General features: G+C 39.1%; 2 protein-coding genes across 2 annotated transcripts in view; one reads left to right on the top strand and one right to left on the bottom strand.

Moving 5' to 3' along the window:
- The window catches only part of LOC145449835 (selenoprotein S-like), a 189,308-nt gene that overhangs the window by 139,876 nt on the left and 29,255 nt on the right, over positions 1 to 20,177 (bottom strand). The gene's annotated exons all lie outside the window — the stretch shown is intronic.
- Positions 4,058 to 6,836, top strand: LOC145449889 (uncharacterized). The gene has a single exon (XM_080328328.1). The coding sequence runs from the start codon at positions 4,640 to 4,642 to the stop codon at positions 6,701 to 6,703; it is 2,064 nt and encodes a 687-aa protein (XP_080184454.1). The 5' UTR covers positions 4,058 to 4,639; the 3' UTR covers positions 6,704 to 6,836.

The following is a 20,177-nucleotide window of genomic DNA, read 5'->3' as shown; positions in this document are numbered from 1 at the left end:
GCCAGCCAAATAACGTGTGCTGTTGAACGTTCTTTCTTAATTCTTGGCTAGCTAGTTAGTGAAGATAGACACATTCTACGCTAGAATGTAGGAAAGTATCTATCGTTGTACTACAACAAGTTAAATTATTTATACCATAATGCGTGATGTAACGATTGGAATTCTTCATAGGTCCAGATTCTGTTAAAATAATAGTTTTTTCAAGTATAAATTTGTCAGTTTTTAAGTCAATAAAGATATTTCAGGCCCATCTACTTCGTAAGGACAGACAGTTCCAACCAAGAATTAAGATTAGTACAATTCTAACATGTGCGAAAACACATAATTTTCATACATGAGTGCAACATTTTGTCAAAATTAGGTTTTTTAAAATAAAAATCTCTCAAAATTTGGATTTACTGGGTCAAAATCTTCCGTTTTGATGACAACAAAAAATCGCCCTACTACTAAGAAATTCAAGTGCAGTGGCTCCACAATTTTTGTAGTTGCGACGCAATTGTAAAAACTTGTTTGACTCATGACTTGGGCGAATTATTTTTGACATGAAAAAAATCAAAACTAGGTCAAAATTGTAGCGTAGCGTTAGGACAAAAAACTTCGAAATTGTTTATTAAGTTGACATTTTTTGCAACCTATATTTCGTTTGTACCGTCGGTGAATTTATCATTTGAGATTTTACAGCTTGCAGCCTACTTTATAGGCCTAACGTTGTAGACGGCCCATTGTCTGCTCATTGTGAATCATAAACTTTCGAATGAAACAAATAGGTTGACACGGTGTTATGCTCAACATACCACAATATCCCAACTGAAGCAGGAGTGCGTGGGCAGGGCATTGCACGCCAGATGCCCTGCCAAGCATTCCGAGTAAATGAAAAAATATCTGTAATGTGGCATTTTCACTCTAGTTACCAGCATCACGTCAGTGATGTCGACACAAAATTTCGAGAAGAGCAAAAGGTTCAAACTCAGTTCAGCGTTGTCTGTTAAATAGAACTATAGGTTATTTCTCACGGGGAAAGAAATGTCAGTGTGAAACCGTTGTAATTACTGAGAGAATATAATAGATAAACAAAGACTATAATGCAAACCCGAATGATGAATGAATAATAACGGACCAGATCCAATCATCCTAGTTAAAGTTGAAGCTCTTGTCTTCGTCATTGCGCATGGACTGGGCCTACGCCGCAGCACTATTAAAGAAAAGCGCATATATATATTCGTAATCTCGTCGTGACCACCGAGTTAGAGCCACTTTACTGGTTAATGACTGTATTCAAGCAATCTGTCATCGTAATTTGACTATTCGCGCTGTTTCAGAATAAGGGTGCTGTAAGAATCGAATACTTGCTATCTTTAATTAAAAATTAAACATTCCAGTTACAAACAAAGGCATGGATTAGGCTGGGATTTAGAGCTAACCTTTTGGCATAATTTTACTACTAAATGTTGTGTTGAAAATATCTTCAATTCATATTTAAATAAACCTGAATATTTTCGGCTGACACTCGTCAGGGGTAATCGTCAGCAACTAGTAGCGAATTGGAAAGAACATTGTATTTCAACCAACGAATCTCAAAATATGAAGTCACCAGAATGAAATTTCAAACGAGAACTCGTTCAATGTACTATTTTCAGGGGGTACACGAACTCCTTTTGTTGACAGAGTTTGGGTTGGTGTATTTTGATGAAAGTCGACTCCAAGGCACACAAATGTTAGTGTTAACGGCTCCTCCCAACGTCGCGAAATCTGTCGTCTCGATAATTATTCGCACGAATCAGATTATCTAATAGATGTTTGCCTATGACAGAATGAATGGCTTTTGATCGGTCAGCATCAAGCTTAACCCGATCGAAACGGCACACTCATTAATGAGGCCTGAGCGTATATTCACGAACACGCTTTACTTAATCCTAAATTTCCTGAGTTGTTCTGGTCGTAGACAATTACAACTATTCCAGGTGGATAGATATTATCAATACGCATACGTCGAGCCATAAATAACATATTATACTATCGAATAACCTATTCAAAATGCAGATTGAATACATAAAAAGGTTTTGCGCTAAATACAATTCGCCACGGCGTTCGCGTGAATGTGCGCGCGTGAGATAAACCAGCGCCCGTGACCTAAATCAGCGCATCGCCGAGACATCAAATTCATTTGCAGATCTTTTCTCCTAACATGTGTTGGTTATGCCCATTGCTCATCTATTGGAATACTTATAATCAATAATTAGTCGCACAGAAGATTCTTTGAACTGGAAGTAAAAATATTTTACTAAATAACATGTGCGGGTTTTAGCAATGTATTTTCTGTTGCTGTTGAAGATTACGCATATTGAATATTTTTGCTTTTCATACCAATACACCAATACTGCCATGATGTTGTTCAGCGAGCTACAAGATCTCCGCTATTCATATGACAGGAAATTTATGTCCGTAAATGGCTGCACTTCTGGTGAAAATGTTTCACGTCTTTCCCGTAGTAGCCTAGCAAATAAAACGAAATGCACCGGCACATCAAAGCTCCGGTCGCGATTCTGGTATTGAAAGGTATTTTCGTGTCTGCTCGAGAATTCCGTCCACAACGCGCAGGTCATTCATGAAAATTTGACGACCAGCAAAGCCAATGGCATATATTGCGCCACGCAATAAATTATTTTACAAAAATATATTTGAATGTCGATTTTCAATTTAGCGGATCGAGGTATGTAGAGTCTGCGGTCACGAACGCACTTCGAAACTGATTGCTGCGATGCGCGTGTTGTACAACAGCAATGTTAGTTTCAACACATGGCACAAACTCGTACAAAGGATGGACAAGCGATTACATATACCAGCGTTGTGAAATGAATCATTTCAACGTCCGCGATACTATGTTATTACCCAAAACATAACACGCGGTAATATATTTGCTGTTGTGATTAGCGAATATCGCTGTTGCAGATTACGCATATCGATTGCTGCTTTTCATACTAATACAGCATTACCAACATGATGGTATTCAGTTCAGCGAGCTACAAGATCTCCAAAGCGCAATCGATATGACAGAAAATTTATGTCCATAAATGGCTTCACTTCTGGTGAAAATGTTTCAGATCTGGCCCATGGTAGAGAACAAAACCTAAATATGGTTGAATGTTCAATGTCCATTGTCAAATTAGCGAATAAATAGGTATGTAGAGTCGGCAGTCGAGTTGTGCACTTCGAAACTGATTGCTGCGATGCGCATGTCGTGATAGCTGGGTTATCAGGATGCCTATTGGTTCAATAGACAGCCCTTGTCTCAAAGTGATTGTCTACATCACCATTGTCGATGAAAGGCTTTCATAATATGACCCGGGGCCTACGATAAGTTATCGTAGGCCCCGTATGACCTAATCTTTCTTCAAATGCCCAGTAAAATAGCAGTGAAACACTGCATTTTATATTGCAGATATGACTACCTGTCAATCCAACCAATATATATTCAGTTCTACTTGTTGTACAAGAGCAAGGTGTGTTTCGATAAAGCACTATCTAGTACTTAAAAACTCGTACGAAGCGATTACATACATCGGCGGCCGGCACTGTGAATCAAATCATTGAATGAACGTCGTCAATACTACAATAACACGCTTCGCGTGTATGTGCGCGGAATGCGAGACGCCTGGCATCAATTGCGCTATATCCAACTGTAGCCATCGGTATATCAGCGGTCGTTACAGTCGATTGTATTATCGTAAGAACCTCACTCAGGTCATTTTGGAATCTTGATATTGCTGTGAAATCAGTCAGGCGATGATTCTATCCCGAGCACGTCTATGTATGACGTAGTCGCAAATTCAAAAAGCAAATTCTCTTTTATTTTCAAAAAGTTGAGAACACTTCTTGGTATAGGGGCATCACCTGTTTCTCTCTCGCTTTGAGAGTAGCTCAGTTGGTTAGGCGGTTGTTTCACAATTACAGCGGTATATTGGGTATCGGTTCAAGTCCAGTGGTTCAGATTTTATGAACATTTTTCTAAATGCATTGAAATTTGGACTTGAGGCCGGCCGTTCAAGTAGGGTTAAGCGGATGAGTTAAAGGTGAGCTTCTCACCGAGCCTGATGCACGTGTTCTGATAAATCTGGGGACATGTTGGCTTAGGCGATTTTGCAGACACTTTGACGTTCTTCCTACGTAGCCACAATGACAGGGGAACTTATATTCGTACACTACAGTACTTTGTTGAAGTGCAGGGAGCACGTCTTTGCGAGGCGTCTGCAGGAACGCATAAACCAGCATGTCTCCAGATTGATCAAAACATGTGCATTTCATTTTATATCTATACTGATGTGCTTCACAGTGGCTATGCTATCAGGAGACCTAGCCATTTCAATCTGGGAATGTGTTTTCACAGTGAGACTTATTGTGATGATATCAAGTGACAAAAATTGATGCAACCACAATGATGGTAGCCATAGTTTCACATTTTCAGGGTAATTCTGATACTGATTATATATTATAGCCAGTTCTGCCTAAAATATTTCGCATCAAAATTTATCAATGTTTTTATTTAGATCAATATCTTGTCAACTCTCGTAATAAACCTCATATACTTAGCTTTAGGCATTTGGCATTTTGAGCAGAATCACGGTAATCAATTCACATTGCGATGCATTCTGATGCTGAAAGCCATACGTGTGAAGTTTGTGGAAAGGGATTTGCTGTCAAGTGTAGACTTGATGCTCACATTGCTGTTCATTCTGACGTCAGAAGCCATGAATGTGGAATTTGTGAGAAAAGATATACTGCCCAGCGTAGTCTCAATAATCACGTTGTTATTCATTCTGGCGTTAAAAGCCATGAATGTGAAATTTGTGGAAAAAGATTTATTACCAAGCGTGGTCTCAATACTCACATTGCTATGCATTCTGGCGTCAAGAGCCATAAATGTGAAATTTGTGGAAAAGGATTTGCTGTCAAGGGTGATCTAAATACTCACATAGCTATACATGATGGTGTCAAAAGCCACAAATGTGATGTTTGTGGAAAAGGATTTGCTCGAAAACCACAGTTGAAGAATCATTTTAAAATTCATTCTGGTGAAAAAAGCCATAAATGTGATATCTGTGGAAAAGGATTTGCTTCCAAGCAGAGACTTGATACTCATATTGCTATTCATTCTGGCGTCAAAAGCCATGAGTGTGAAATTTGTGGAAAAAGATTTACTGCCGAGTGTAGTCTCAATACTCACATTGCTATTCATTCTGGGGTTAAAAGCCATGAGTGTGAAATTTGTGGAAAAGGATTTGCTGTCAAGTGTAGACTTGATGCTCACATTGCTGTTCATTCTGACGTCAGAAGCCATGAATGTGGAATTTGTGGGAAAAGATATACTGCCCAGTATAGTCTCAATAATCACGTTGTTATTCATTCTGGCGTTAAAAGCCATGAATGTGAAATTTGTGGAAAAAGATTTACTGCCAAGCGTGGTCTCAATACTCACATTGCTATGCATTCTGGCGTCAAGAGCCATAATTGTGAAATTTGTGGAAAAGGATTTGCTGTCAAGGGTGATCTAAATACTCACATAGCTATACATGATGGTGTCAAAAGCCACAAATGTGATGTTTGTGGAAAAAGATTTGCTCGAAAACCACACTTGAAGAATCATTTTAAAATTCATTCTGGTGAAAAAAGCCATAAATGTGATATCTGTGGAAAAGGATTTGCTTCCAAGCAGAGACTTGATACTCATATTGCTGTTCATTCGGGCGTCAAGAGCCATCAATGCGAAATTTGTGGAAAAGGATTTGCTGTCAAGGATTATCTAAATACTCACATAGCTATACATGCTGGTGTCAAAAGCCACAAATGTGATGTTTGTGGAAAAGGATTTGCTCGAAAACCACACTTGAAGAATCATTTTAAAATTCATTCTGGTGAAAAAAGTCATAAATGTGATATCTGTGGAAATGGATTTGCTTCCAAGCAGAGACTTGATACTCATATTGCTATTCATTCTGGCATCAAAACCCATGAATGTGAAATCTGTGGAAAAGGATTTGCTGTCAAGGATTATCTAAATACTCACATAGCTATACACGCTGGCGGTAAAATCCACAAATGTGATGTTTGTGGAAAAGGATTTGTTTCAATACCACACTTGATCAATCATTGTAAAATTCATTCTGGTGTCAAAAGCCATAAATGTGATATCTGTGGAAAAGGATTTGCTTCCAAGCATAGTCACCATACTCATATTGCTATTCATTCTGGCGTCAAAAACCATGAGTGTGAAATATGTGGGAAAAGATTTACTGCCGATTGTAGTCTCAATACTCACATTGCTATTCATTCTGGGGTTAAAAGCCATGAATGTGGAATTTGTGGGAAAAGATATACTGCCCAGCATAGTCTCAATAATCACGTTGTTATTCATTCTGGCATTAAAAGCCATGAATGTGAAATTTGTGGAAAAAGATTTGCTACCAAGTGTGGTCTCAGTACTCACATTACTATGCATTCTGGCGTCAAAAGCCAAGAATGTGAAATCTGTGGAAAAGGATTTGTTGACAAGAGTAATCTAAATACTCACATAGCTATACATGCTGGCGTCAAAATCCACAAATGTGATGTTTGTGGAAAAGGATTTGCTCGGAAACCACACTTGAAGAATCATTTAAAAATTCATTCTGGTGAAAAGAGCCATAAATGTGATATCTGTGGAAAATAATTTGCTTCCAAGCAGAGACTCGATACTCATATTGCTATTCATTCTGGCATCAAAAGCCATGAATGTGAAATCTGTGGAAAAGGATTTGTTGACAAGAGTAATCTAAATACTCACATAGCTATACATGCTGGCGTCAAAAGCCACAAATGTGATGTTTGTGGAAAAGGATTTGCTCCGGAATCACACTTAAAACATTTTTAAAATTCGTTATGGTTTCAAAAGCCATAAGTGTTATATCTATGGAAAAGTATTTGGTTTTAAATGGGACTTGAAGAGTCCTCTTGATATTCATTCTGGCGTCAAAAGCCATGAATGTGAAATTTGAGGAAAAAGATTTACTGTCAAGTGTGGTCTCAATACTCACCTTGCTATTCATTCTGGTGTCGAAAGCCATGAATGTGAAGTTTGTGGAAAAGGATTTGTTTTAAAATGTGACTTGAAGAGACATGTTGATATTCACTCTTTTGTTAAAAGCCATAAATGTGATGTTTGTGGAAAAGGATTTAATGTCAAGAGTACTCTCAATACTCACCTTGCTATTCATTCTGGTGTCAGAAGTCGTAAATGTGATGTCTGTGTAAAAGGATTTGTTGCTCGACTCTAAACCCATTAAAGTGATGTTGGGGATGGTATTTACTAAAATATCACGATGCTCCTTGGACAGGTATATTGATATTGATGTTGGTGTAATCGATAAATCAATAATGGGATGTTGATGGTAAAGAATTAACTTGTTGAATCTTAGGATATGCATGCAGTTGGAATGAATGGTCTTGGTATTTGTAGTAATAAATTGATTTATAGCCATGTATGTATGTATATTATGATATGAAAATTCTAGGTCGCGGTATCAAAAGCTACTTTTTTATTTTCTTAGCTGATGGTAAAGCTCTCATTGTGTATCGTAACATTTCCGTTTCGAATCTTCATTTTAGGATATTATACATATAACGATTTCGAATCGAGTGATTTCAAACATGTCAATGCTGAAGTGTCTGCCTTATAAGTGCTTGGCACTCAATTATTTCTCATGTGCAGTGTTATTGTGACACCTAATACTTTCATTAAGGTACGAAATTCGTCTCGGGTACAGTTATTGTGCTCCTGTCAAATTCCTCAACATTACAAGTCACTGTAAATTGTAGCAGATTGGATCACATTTAATGCAGTAATTATGCGGCTTAACTCTGAAGGTTAGATATTCGCTGGAATTATTGCAATGGTCAACTACCGCGTACCTCACATATTTGATTTACTGATGATCTTTTTGATACCGATATTTATTGAGGTAATCAGGCAAATCGCCATTGTCCGGTCGATTGAAGGTGCTACTGTATTTGAATTCACCATTGCAATGCGATTCCGCCACCTCACATTCTTCTTTGCTAAAACTGTAATTGAAGTTGCCGCGATACCGTTACTTTGCACATCGACGGAAATCAATCATTATTCAACCAATGTCATTTGTGAAATCGCCTTTCTGTTGATTGTTTAGTGTATTAATAATGTTAATGTGTTTCCTGATTCCTATACTTGTTGCTAGGTTACCTTGCTGGGCTGTAGGTCATCTCCACCCAGTACTCACCGGTCACCGCACTAGTTTCACGGAAGGCAGCTAGCATTTTAATCAGTCCTCACAATTATTGTGCCTGTGAATAATATGAAACCATCCAAACGTACATACATCATGCGATACTTGGTTGCTAGAGTGCTCCGGTAGATACTGAAATATCTTACATGTGAAGTGGAACCTCGTACACTGCAATAATAGAAGTATATTCTGATACAATCAAGAGCTCACGAAGCTCCGATGAAATGATCCATCATCTGTGCGATTTTGGCAAATTTTGTACCTGCACGTCAATGTCAGGTTGCTCAATACACCCGGCCAAGTGTTTTCTGTGTTTTAGCCGAAAACCGATTATAGAGATTCATAATCTGAAATGGCCAATGTCTTCAATTACTTTCCCCGCAATCTTATAACGAACACTTGATTTCTTTTATGCGGCACTTGCCTCTGTAATCTTACTCATTTTCGTTTGTGGATTCACGTTCAATTTCGTTCTTGTAATTTTGTGTTTTTGTTTTTCAGCACAGAATTTACTGCAGTTAATAATAATTCCTACAACTTATTTACTGCATGACTGGACCTAGTATGGGAGACGAAGACAAATGATCACAAGCATCAAAATGCCAACACGAAATGATTTCCAGCACATCGTGGAGGTCGTGATATTTCCATTTCACTTCACATCCAAGCTAGATTTATACGGCTCTGTGTGATATCAACAGCAAATATGATGGCAAATTTGATGCCTTAGGTTAGGCTTACCATACGTCCTCTTTTAAGAGGATTTGTCCTCTTTTTTGACTTTTTTGAAAGTGTCCTCGGAGGACGCCCTTTTGTCCTCTTTTTTGGGATTTTGTCCTCTTTTTTAGTATTTAGAGCAGATTTAGAGCAAATTGCGAGTGATATGCCATATATTAGCACAGACGTGAAGCTCCGACGGGTGAAAAACGGTGAATTTAGCTCTGAGCGAAAAGATGACCTTTTTTTTTTTTTTTTTTTTTTAGTCATCCACCTAGCAATGTGGGGAGAAAAACGGTATTTTGAGTTATGAGCGGAAGAGATGACCTTTTTTTTTTTTTTAGTTAACCAGTCACAAAGTGGGAAAAATTAACCGGTTTTTGAGAATTCTACTCCGGTTTTGAAAGTTGGAAATTTATGAAAAAGTGTCCTCTTTTTAGATTTACCAAAATATGGTAAGCCTACCTTAATGCGTTTGATCGGAAATTCCCATCCTGACGTTGACGAAGTAGTTGTTGATGAAGATTGTACAAAATGGACCAGCATTACAACCGGTGTAACAGGAAAGGGCTTCAATGCTTGAGAAATGGCAAACAAAATCTGCAGCCTGTCCGAACAACCATAGACCCTAAAGTTGAGTAAAATATGAAAAAGTAATCCCTTAATATCTCGAAAATTCATCAAGATCACATTCAGTGGGAAGACAATAAAAAATGTCCAGCAAGAATATTATGAAGCTGAAAATGATCTATCGTCCCGTCCAAATCTCGTCAACGCAATATAGATAAAAATGATCAAGTTTATTACGGTATGTTTTTCAGATGATTTGTAATTTTCAACGATGTATCGCTCTGCCCAATTCTATCTATATTGCTGACGAAGTAAATTCAAAGTCAGGTGGGATTCGGTGGATCGTTAGAACGATTACCAGTGAACCCAGCCCTCGGTAAACCCAGCCCTCGGTAAACCCAGCCCTCGGGAACTTTTGTAATTAAGTGTATTAACAAGTATTATTATGAATTATTAAACTAATATTGTTATTATCAACTGATTTGTCGATCTTGTAAGGAGGTCAGGGCATGCGTAGATCACGCAGTCACGGCGTGATCAGATCATGTGATCACGGATTGCGCGAGCGCCAAGCGCGGGAAAGAACGTCACGTTCACATATCGATCAGACCTCGGTAAACCCAGCCCTCGGTAAACCCAGCCCTCGGTGAACTTTTGTAATTGAGTGTATTAACAAGTATTATTATGAATTATTAAACTAATATTGTTATTATCAACTGATTTGTCGATCTTGTAAGGAGGTCAGGGCATGCGTAGATCACGCAGTCACGGCGTGATCAGATCATGTGATCACGGATTGCGCGAGCGCCAAGCGCGGGAAAGAACGTCACGTTCACATATCGATCAGACCTCGGTGAACTCAGCCTTACAAACTCGGCCCTCGGTGAACTCAGACCTCGGTGAACCCGGCCCTCGGTGAATTCCGCCCTCGGGAAATTTTGTATTCACCAGCAACCCTAATATCCCCGCTCCCCCAACCCTAATATCCCACCCCCGGCAACCCTAATATCCCACCTCAGGCAACCCTAATATCCCCCCTCCCCCAACCCTAATATCCCACCTACGGCAACCCTAATATCCCCCCTCCCCCAATATCCCACCTCTGGCAACATTAATATCCCACCACCACCAACCCTAATATCCCACCTCCACCAACCCTAATATCCCACCTACGGCAACCCTAATATCCCAACTCCACCAACCCTAATATCCCACCTCCACCAACCCTAATATCCTACCTCCGGCAACCCTAATATCCCACCTCCTGTACCCTAATATCCCACCTCCGGCAACCCTAATATCCCCCCTTCCCCAATATCCCACCTCTGGCAACCCTAATATCCCACCACCACCAACCCTAATATCCCACCTCCACCAACCCTAATATCCCACCTACGGCAACCCTAATATCCCACCTCCGGCAACCCTAATATCCCAACTCCACCAACCCTAATATCCCAACTCCACCAACCCTAATATCCCACCTCCACCAACCCTAATATCCTACCTCTGGCAACCCTAATATCCCACCTCCGGTAACCCTAATATCCCACCTCCGGCAACCCTAATATCCCCCCTCCCCCAACCCTAATATCCCACCTCCACCAACCCTAATATCCTACCTCCGCCAACCCTAATATCCCAGCTCCCAGCTTTAATACAAAATTTCCCGAGGGCCGGGTTCACCGAGGGCCGGGTTCACCGAGGGCTGGGTTTACCGAGGGCTGGGTTTGTAAGGCTGGGTTTACCGAGGGCTGGGTTCACCGGCAACCGTTAGAACAATATGGTGGAAGAGAATTCACCAGAGGACTGGTTACTGCATTGCAGAAATCTCGGCTGACGATTTCCTAAAACAGATTGAAAGACTGAAGATCATAAATCATATGAAGGGCGAAAATGCTAAGCCTCCGGATAAATATATTTATATTTCCATTTCTTGCGTAGTTTTCTTTTTCACAAATGAATATCAATGATAGAGATATTGAATGATTTTATTTTCTGCAATTTACAATTGTATACGCGTGCCCGGCAATAATGAATCTTTTTTCTATGTGGGCTGCTTGAAACTTATAACAAGTTTGTTGAGATCGTACGTCAGCCTTGTTTCTAATGTCCTCACACAAATGTCACTTAGAATTCTTTTTGAATATTGCAGTGCAGCCCACATGCAGAATCGATGCAAGTACAATTGAATAATATATTCGTATTGAAATGAACCCGAATATGTTTTGCTGACACTCGTATATACAATGTTCCTTCTAATTCTTTACTAGTTGCTGACGATTACCTCTGACGAGTGTCAGCTGGAAATATTCGGTTTTATTTCAATATGAATACACCATTTATTCGTATATGGAAGTTCTATACCTCCAAGAAGCTCTTTGATTCAGGCAATAACATTACTATCAGTAGTGTGGGGAAGTAGCCTCAATAGCTTTTTGTAGAATATGAAAAGTGGATAAACAGATCAAAATAGTAGGTTATCGAGACTGTGACTTACTGGTCAACTGCAGTAGTGTGGAGAAGTAGCCTCAATAGCTTTTTGTAGAATATGAAAAGTGGATAAACAGATCAAAATAGTAGGTTATCAAGACTGTGACTTACTGGTCAACTGCAGTTTATAGTGAAATTTAACGGTAGCGTTTATAGCGTTCCATTTTCCAAATTGTTGCTTCGACTTTTACGAGTAAAAGAACATCTTGGATCAGGATTTATGTTACTCGTCAAGTTTCCAGCGCTTCACTCGTAATTCCAAATGAGTCATGGTGGTCGTAATTAGGGCTGGGCAAAATCGAGTACCTGAGTGATTCGATTCTGAATCACGTAATATTCTTCGAGTCGAGTAATCGAGTATCACATATTATGACGTCATAGCAGAATGTAATATGTCGAGGTTCAAATATGTACCTTTTATGCCACCGCTGTTTTCCATCTCATAAATGATGCTTTAGTATTTTTCCTACCATACCGATTTCATTCCACTAGGTGACAATGTTGTGGGATAATCATGACTTCGGAAATGTGCTACGTCTAGCAACCTTCGTAGCTTTGTATTATGTTATTCGTATGCTACGATACCGCCAATCAAGGTTTCATGACTTCAACAGTGAAACTTAGTATCGACACTATAATTCTAGTTGGTGAATTAACTTCCAGTGGCGAGAAGCACTAAAAGAGGAATAACCAAACCGGTGGTTTTTGACCGGTGTTTCCGGTCGCTCAATGTAAAGTAATGTATTAAATGTGCAGTTCGATTTGTATTGAGGCAGATTATGGTTTTTGTGACTCACTGAAAATTAGGATTTCCCACCAAGTCTTGCGGATTACCGTCGGGCACACCTGGACATTTTACGGTCCGCGGGCAGAATCCAGACTGCGAAAAGTCATTTTGAATTTTGAGCTATACATTTGAATGTCTGTATAAATTGAACCAGAAATGCGATTTGTTTGAAGGATGCTTAGTGTTTAGGCAGGGGTTCCTAAAATTTTTATGGTTTCGCCCCTAATATCCCATACATTTTTGTGTCATGTGGGTTGATGTGATTGAAATGAGTTAACAATGCTTCTTGTTCACCATTGTTTCGAGTAATTACGTGGGATAAATAATATTTTTTTACATTAACTCTAACTTCCTAATTACTGAAAAAGTAGCTCAGAAGCTTGTGTTAACAACGTAATCCCGTGCTTTCAATTTAGAAGTGATTAGAAATTGATACACCTCAGATTTAGTGCAAACTGTTGACTTAAGCCCGCCAACGTATTTCCTCCCCATTCTCCGAAAAATAATTGCCAACCTCTGGCATATGTGTAATGGGTTCCTAAATCTTTAAATGTTAAGAACCGTACTGAAGTGGATTTCACTCTCCTAGACAACACAAGTTCAGGTTCAAGCTTATTCATAAAACTTCATCACTTCAAAACATCATGACTGCAATACAATGAATGATAGGAAGATGCCGGAACGACTAGGGCCTTGGCGATGTAATGAAAGTAATAGAAGATAATATAAAGTGTCAAGTGACGGAAGGCGAGATCGATGTTAGGACGCGGTCCGGTGAATGGTGAGGGCTGACTAGTATTCCTTCAGCAAAAATTGCTTGTATTTCGACTTGTATGTGAACATGCTCGACCACTGTGGGATAGCCGGCGAGATACTGTATATTAGATACAATCAATGAATCATTATTAGATATTTTCAGATATATCAGACTTAGAATATCAGGCATATAATCCCGTCGCTGTCAGTAGTGGTGGCTCTGAGCCAATGATATATATACAATGATTGGAAACTGCCACGCCCCTTAACGCTATAAGATAGTTTCCCGGCGAAATCAGTCCGTCGCGGGATATGCTTGAGTACAGGAACGGGATTGCGTATGTCGACTGTGGTGGGGTGCTGCGATCGGCCTTGCTGGCATACTAATTCACTGATTTTCCCCAATCGGTTTAGTTTTTGTTGGTTTCTTGAGCATAGTGAGGCAGTGCTGCATAATAGGATGTAATACAACTTTTAACAATGCACATTTATCAAAGTACAGACTAGCTGCGAGGTATTTTAGCATCAGTTGCAACCATGCATTTACGACACAGCCTAAAGAATTTATAGATACTGTGGGTGAGCGTCAATATAGATGTGCAGAACCTGGAAGGATTGTTGAAAGAGGATTTGAAATTTTTCTGGTTTTTTAAAAGAGAAGGGTTGATTACGATAATTGTGTGAGCAACTAAGTTGTTTTAGATAGTATATATTGTAATATTGTGAGGCCGAATTCACCAAGGGCCGAGTTCACTGGCAACCATAGTATCAGTATAGCGATTGTACCTTCATAATATAATATAAAATCGAAACTAACCGGAAACTAACATTGTACTGATTGGTAAAATGCTAACAGATATAACTTTTTACCGGGTCAGGCCGTTGAATTCACATTCCACATCAATGATGAGAATCGGCATTGTTCCAAACAATATTCCATCGGCAAAACAATGCACTAGAACAGTGGTTCTCAACCTTTTTGGCTTCGCGGACCCCTTTTTACCGTCACAGACCCTCGCGGACCCCCTCAAGTTTTAGTTCAATTTTAGCTCTATTATGGTGCATGCAACCTTCATCTGTCTTGTGTAAATATGAGCTGCAGGCTTGTGATAAACAGCAAAATATTGATTTTTCTTGAAAATAACACCATACCATCCATGTAGAAATTGGCAGACTTTTATTGTTTTAAAGCTAATTTTGCTGCTGTATTTCGTGAAGTACATGGTCGTGTCTTCGTTTTGATAGGAACGAGGAGTGCCGAAAACCATTTCCGCAAAGATAGATGGAGGCCAATGCAATATTAACGCATAATGCTTCCGACGAGACTTTTGGTGTGATCGCAATATTTATGGCAACAAAATGAAGAAACGTATATTTTATGAACATATCACGTCCGGCATTTAGCGCAGGGAGGGGCAACAGAGAGTTTTCGCCGTCAAAGTGAAATCCTAATCTAAAAGTATAGACAAATTTTATGCGCCAAAGAATGGATTCAAGTTTTCCAACCTGAGAGAGACTGTCATAAAACGACGTGTTATGTTCGGGTTTACATATGTATTTACGAGCAAATATTTTCGGCCATGAACAATTGAACATTAACAAGGCAAGGCTGCATATTAATATAACTGGTGATATGAATTTCAGGGTTGGAGCGTAATGCTTTGATAGCAACGAAACACTCCTTGTTCATCAAAAAACAGTCCTGTTCATAGGGAATCCGCAATAAGAATGTGCCAAATCTGATAGCCAAGCTTCAAGAGCAGGTATATCATTGTCCGATTTATGACGAGTGTCAGCCGAAAATACTCGGGTTCATTTCAATATGAATATATTATTCAATTGTATATTGAAGTTCTGTACCTCCAAGAAGCTGTTCAAATAGTGGTTATTATAGTTATGTATATCGCAGGATAAAATAGATTTCGTGGCGACGTTTCAATCCCTGCATTGGGACAACTTAGGGAAATATTCCGCAAATTTTTATTTCAAACAACTGTTCACTAACTTGATGAGACTGACAACTTCGCATCGAGAAGGTTTCGCAGACATTACGAAGTCACCCTGATTGACGTTATGCTATCTCCATACTTTTTATATTTTCCACAAACCCCAACAAAACGGCTCTAACAGCAATATGTTTGTATCAGATTATTGGAAAATTGGCAATGAAAATGATTTTGCACACTACGATAGTTCATGTCAGACGATTATTATGATGATATGAGTCATGAGGTTTTAGCAGCTGTGGTGCGAAAATGCCTCGTGCTTTCTCAAATTAAAAAATGAAATAAAAATTAGGTTATCAGCCATTTAAAACAATTAGAGGTCTTGCGGACCCCCTGAAATTGCTTCGCGGACCCCCGGTTGAGAACCGCTGCACTAGAATGATATTGAAGATAATCACTCCATAGTTGGTATTGTGCACATCGACCTGGCGTGATATGTCGTACTACTCTCAATAGTTGAATCTTTCACACCGCGGTGTCCGAAAGCGTCTACCAATGCCCATTTATTAAAAATATACCTGGTAAACGTTTTGGCACTTTGATATGAACTACCCGTTGTGAAGTGTTCCTCATGCATTGCCTGTAAACCTTGAAAATTAACATGGAGTACTCGTTAAGATTGATAGCTGGAAGGATTGTACAAAATAGATGATTTATGCATTTGTGTACGTCTATGGTTTTTTTATGTATAACCTTCATAACTTTTCGCCATTTGCATCACGCTTTATGACCTGAGCATGAGCATCAACTTGCATTGTATGTGCTGCTACCCAGGTTATTTTTCCAGCAATGTAACTCCACAATCATCCAATGCAAAATCTCTCTCTTGAATATGCACATTGCTCATATATATTGCATATGCGGCAGTACGGAAAATACTTGACGGATTGAATAAATAACTTGATTTCAATAGTAGTTGACTGGCAAAACTGTGACATAACAAATTCCCATTCTGTAAATGTCTAATGCATAAATTTTTTACAGGATCGTTAACATTTTTTTTATAAATTATAGTCCATTCTAACTTTCAAGAAAAGATTGTTCGTGTATTGAAACAGCCGCAAAGCAACCCACAGTCGCGAGGAAATTGAAAAGGATTCAGGGATCCTAATAAAAGTGCAAATCATTATCTTATGGGATTTCGGCACGCCAGGCCGTCCATGAGAAGCAACCATTTCATGTTCCACTTCACTTCAGACATTGAGATATTTCCAAAGATTGTAGTCAATATGAATGTTACTTTGACGAATGGTGCCGGATTGGATTGATACTCATTGGATCGATTGATGCAGAGAAAAATAGTCTTGCTGAAAGACTACGCATATTATTCGAGTACGACAGAGGTGAAGAGATGGACACTACAATGCAATCTGTGGATAATTTCGTGTGCCTTGTGAATATGACAACCAAGTTCAGCTACAACTGCCATTTAAGGCATATTGCATTCCAGATAATATTTCTTCACTTGTACTAGCTGGAAAAAGATATGCCGCTACTGCAAAACTGGAGATATTCTTATGCCCCAGAAACAGCAACGAAATTCGTGAGCAGGAAAGCTTATCAAAGAGACAAGAAAACAACATCAATGATAAATTTGATACGGACATTTTTGCCAATCCATCAAGCAGACTACCTCATTATCACCAAGAGATTGAGTCTTGATCCGTTATTGGAATCATTTTTATTCTGATCAGGAAATCTGGCCGCACCTGCGATATGGTAATTTTCAAAGAATAATTGATTTCTAAAGAGGCTTGAAACATACTAGTGTTCAAATGCCATGGTACTTGATGCTTGAATGCCCTCCGATGTTCAACGTCATGTGAGATCGCTGCTCTACCATCTAACTGCTGTCCTGTTATTGTCATTAAGAGAGGATAAGAAAGCTCGAAAAAATAACATTGAGAATATATATTTTTGTTACGTGACAAGAAACATTGGTGTTATCAACTACTAGGCACAGTTATTCGATTGTTCGTAATAGCACAGCACAGTTTCATAAATTACAACAAAAATAGACGCAGACAGTACATTTATCGAATGGCTTAAACATAGGTATATCTGATATTGTAATTTGCATAAATATGAAAATCCCTTTTTGCTACATATTCACTTGACTTAAATGCTTTCCGTTAACTAGGATTTTGGTTCTTGTTATTCTGAATTTAGATGACAACAAGTCTGACATGATAACAAAAGTTGTTTATGCAGTTTTCAAGTGTTATAGTAAATGAAATACCCATACCCCGTATAAACTTCTCAATGATATTATGGTGTTGGTATCCTCATTGAAATTTAGACACGACTAGTATCAGAGCATTTAGGAGTCCATGATAAGGTGAGGTATTTAAGCTGTTCAAAATCCTGCTTCTGTAATACCCATGCGATGACACATTGTTATGATTCTCGGATCCGATCAACTTCTTCCATGATCACCTGGACCGTTGAGGGAATAGATGGTGATGTGTAAGTTCGGAGATTTGTTGAGTGAAGGGGATTGTTGGATAGCCTCTATTCCGTCCCATTCTTCGAAGTCACCATCTCGCAAGTCAGCTATGATTGTCAGAGTTGACAGACAAACTGGACTGGACATGGACAACATTACAATTTAATGACTATACAAAGTATATGCTGTGAACAATCATTTATAGATCATTGGCTGTGTACAAGTCCATCAAACCTGACATGGACAATGGCAGGAACTTTCTACCTATTGTGGGTCGCTCTTGCGCACACATACACTTATAAGATATACCATCATATCATGGTAAATTGTACTCATGAAGTACCGTAGTTTGAAAAAGTAGGTTAAGACCAGGTTTTGCAGACGTTTCTTAGTCAATTGGATATTGAAATCTACTTGTTGAAGCAGAAAATGAACGGTCTGAAAAGTACACGAGTAGTATGAAGAAATGAGTTAGACTTTACTTTGTATACATCTGTTAGTCAATTGTATACTGTATCTAAAAGCTGCTGACGATTACTCCTGATATGTATCAAACAAAAATATTTTTATTTTTACTCATTTGTATATATGAGCATTCGGATCACAAGATGAATGTCCGTAACAAAGGAATAATGACTATTATTACTTCAAAAACGTGATGCTTTTTGCGATATCCTCAAGTAGGTTTTGCCAACTTTCACAACTTCAGAAGGCCTGACTCCAGAGTCAGTTTTAGAACCTGCCTGAATTGACTTGAAAAAATTAGAAATGACTTCGTGACTTGATTAAAAATTTGTAATGACTTGAAGATAGTGACCTGATCCCAACTCTAGCTCGTACTATGAAGTATCCACCTTTATTTGATACTGCGAGACCACCTCCGATCACAATGTTCATCACGTAGGCACACTGGTACATCAGTTTCGTCTGAATATTAAGCCATGCTACTGGTATTGGCCAAAACCTGTACAGTATGCACACAATTCACGTGCAAAAGAGGTCTCGATAAAAAACTTTTCACTACGTTAACGCCAGTTCCTGAAGAAAGATTGCTGGCGAACCGTTTGTTTACATCGATTTCATTCCTGTAGTGAAGCATGACTCGCGACGCGCTCAAACGCAGAGCTCACTTGAGTTTCCAATCATTGTATATATATCATTGCTCTGAGCTAAACGCAAAAATAATCGTCGGATTATATTTTATCCGCCCAAGCCACACACACAATGTACAATGCGATATAGGCTACAAGACACACAATACGATGTAATGAACAGATAGGGATTGCCGAACGACCAGTTGGGGTCTATTTAACTGTCATCCATCTCGACCGAGTGCCCGATGTCTAGGGTTACCATATTTTGGAATCGGGAGAGGAGGACACTTTGAAAATTTCCAAACTTAGAATACCGGAGGAAAATCCGGCAAAAATGGTCAATTTTCCCCGCTTCAAGGTCGGTTGACTAAAAATGGTCAACTGTCTGGCTTAGCTCCTAAAATACACTTCGGTTAATTCGGTGCTCACTGCTCATTTACTGTATCTCATTCGAATTTTACTCTATATTTAACCAAAATTCTCGAAAAAGAGGACAAACTCTAAAAAATAAAACATTTAGGCGTCCTCCGAAGACACTTTAAAAGAAGTCAAAGTATAGGAAAAATCCTCTTAAAGAGAACGTATGGTAACCCTAACTGATAAGTCCGGACGCTCTTTAGCGCCCACTAGTGGATTTTAAAATGAGGTACGAGCAATTTGTCGATCAATATGACGTCACATCAACAAAGCTTTGTCCATCGACTAGATGTTGTCACGATCCGGTTCGGGAGTATGTGGTTGTAAGTTGTAACCAGGGCCGAAGTCACATTTTTCAGCCCCCTTCCGCACAAATAAACACTGATTTTGGGCCCACCGTAGGTTAATCGATGCACCTTCTGTGGGCTTCGGCTTATCATATGCAACTTGTCGGTATATGCAATGATATATATACAATGATTGGAAACTCCAGTGAGCTCTGCGTTTGAGCGCGTCGCGAGTCATGCTTCACTACAGGAATGAAATCGATGTAAACAAACGGTTCGCCAGCAATCTTTCTTCAGGAACTGGCGTTAA

Source organism: Botryllus schlosseri, chromosome 11, assembly GCF_051294905.1.
Source record: "Botryllus schlosseri isolate E-star chromosome 11, Bs_hap1, whole genome shotgun sequence".
Taxonomy (NCBI): Eukaryota; Metazoa; Chordata; class Ascidiacea; order Stolidobranchia; family Styelidae; genus Botryllus; species Botryllus schlosseri.
This window is presented reverse-complemented; position numbering and strand designations above follow the sequence as displayed.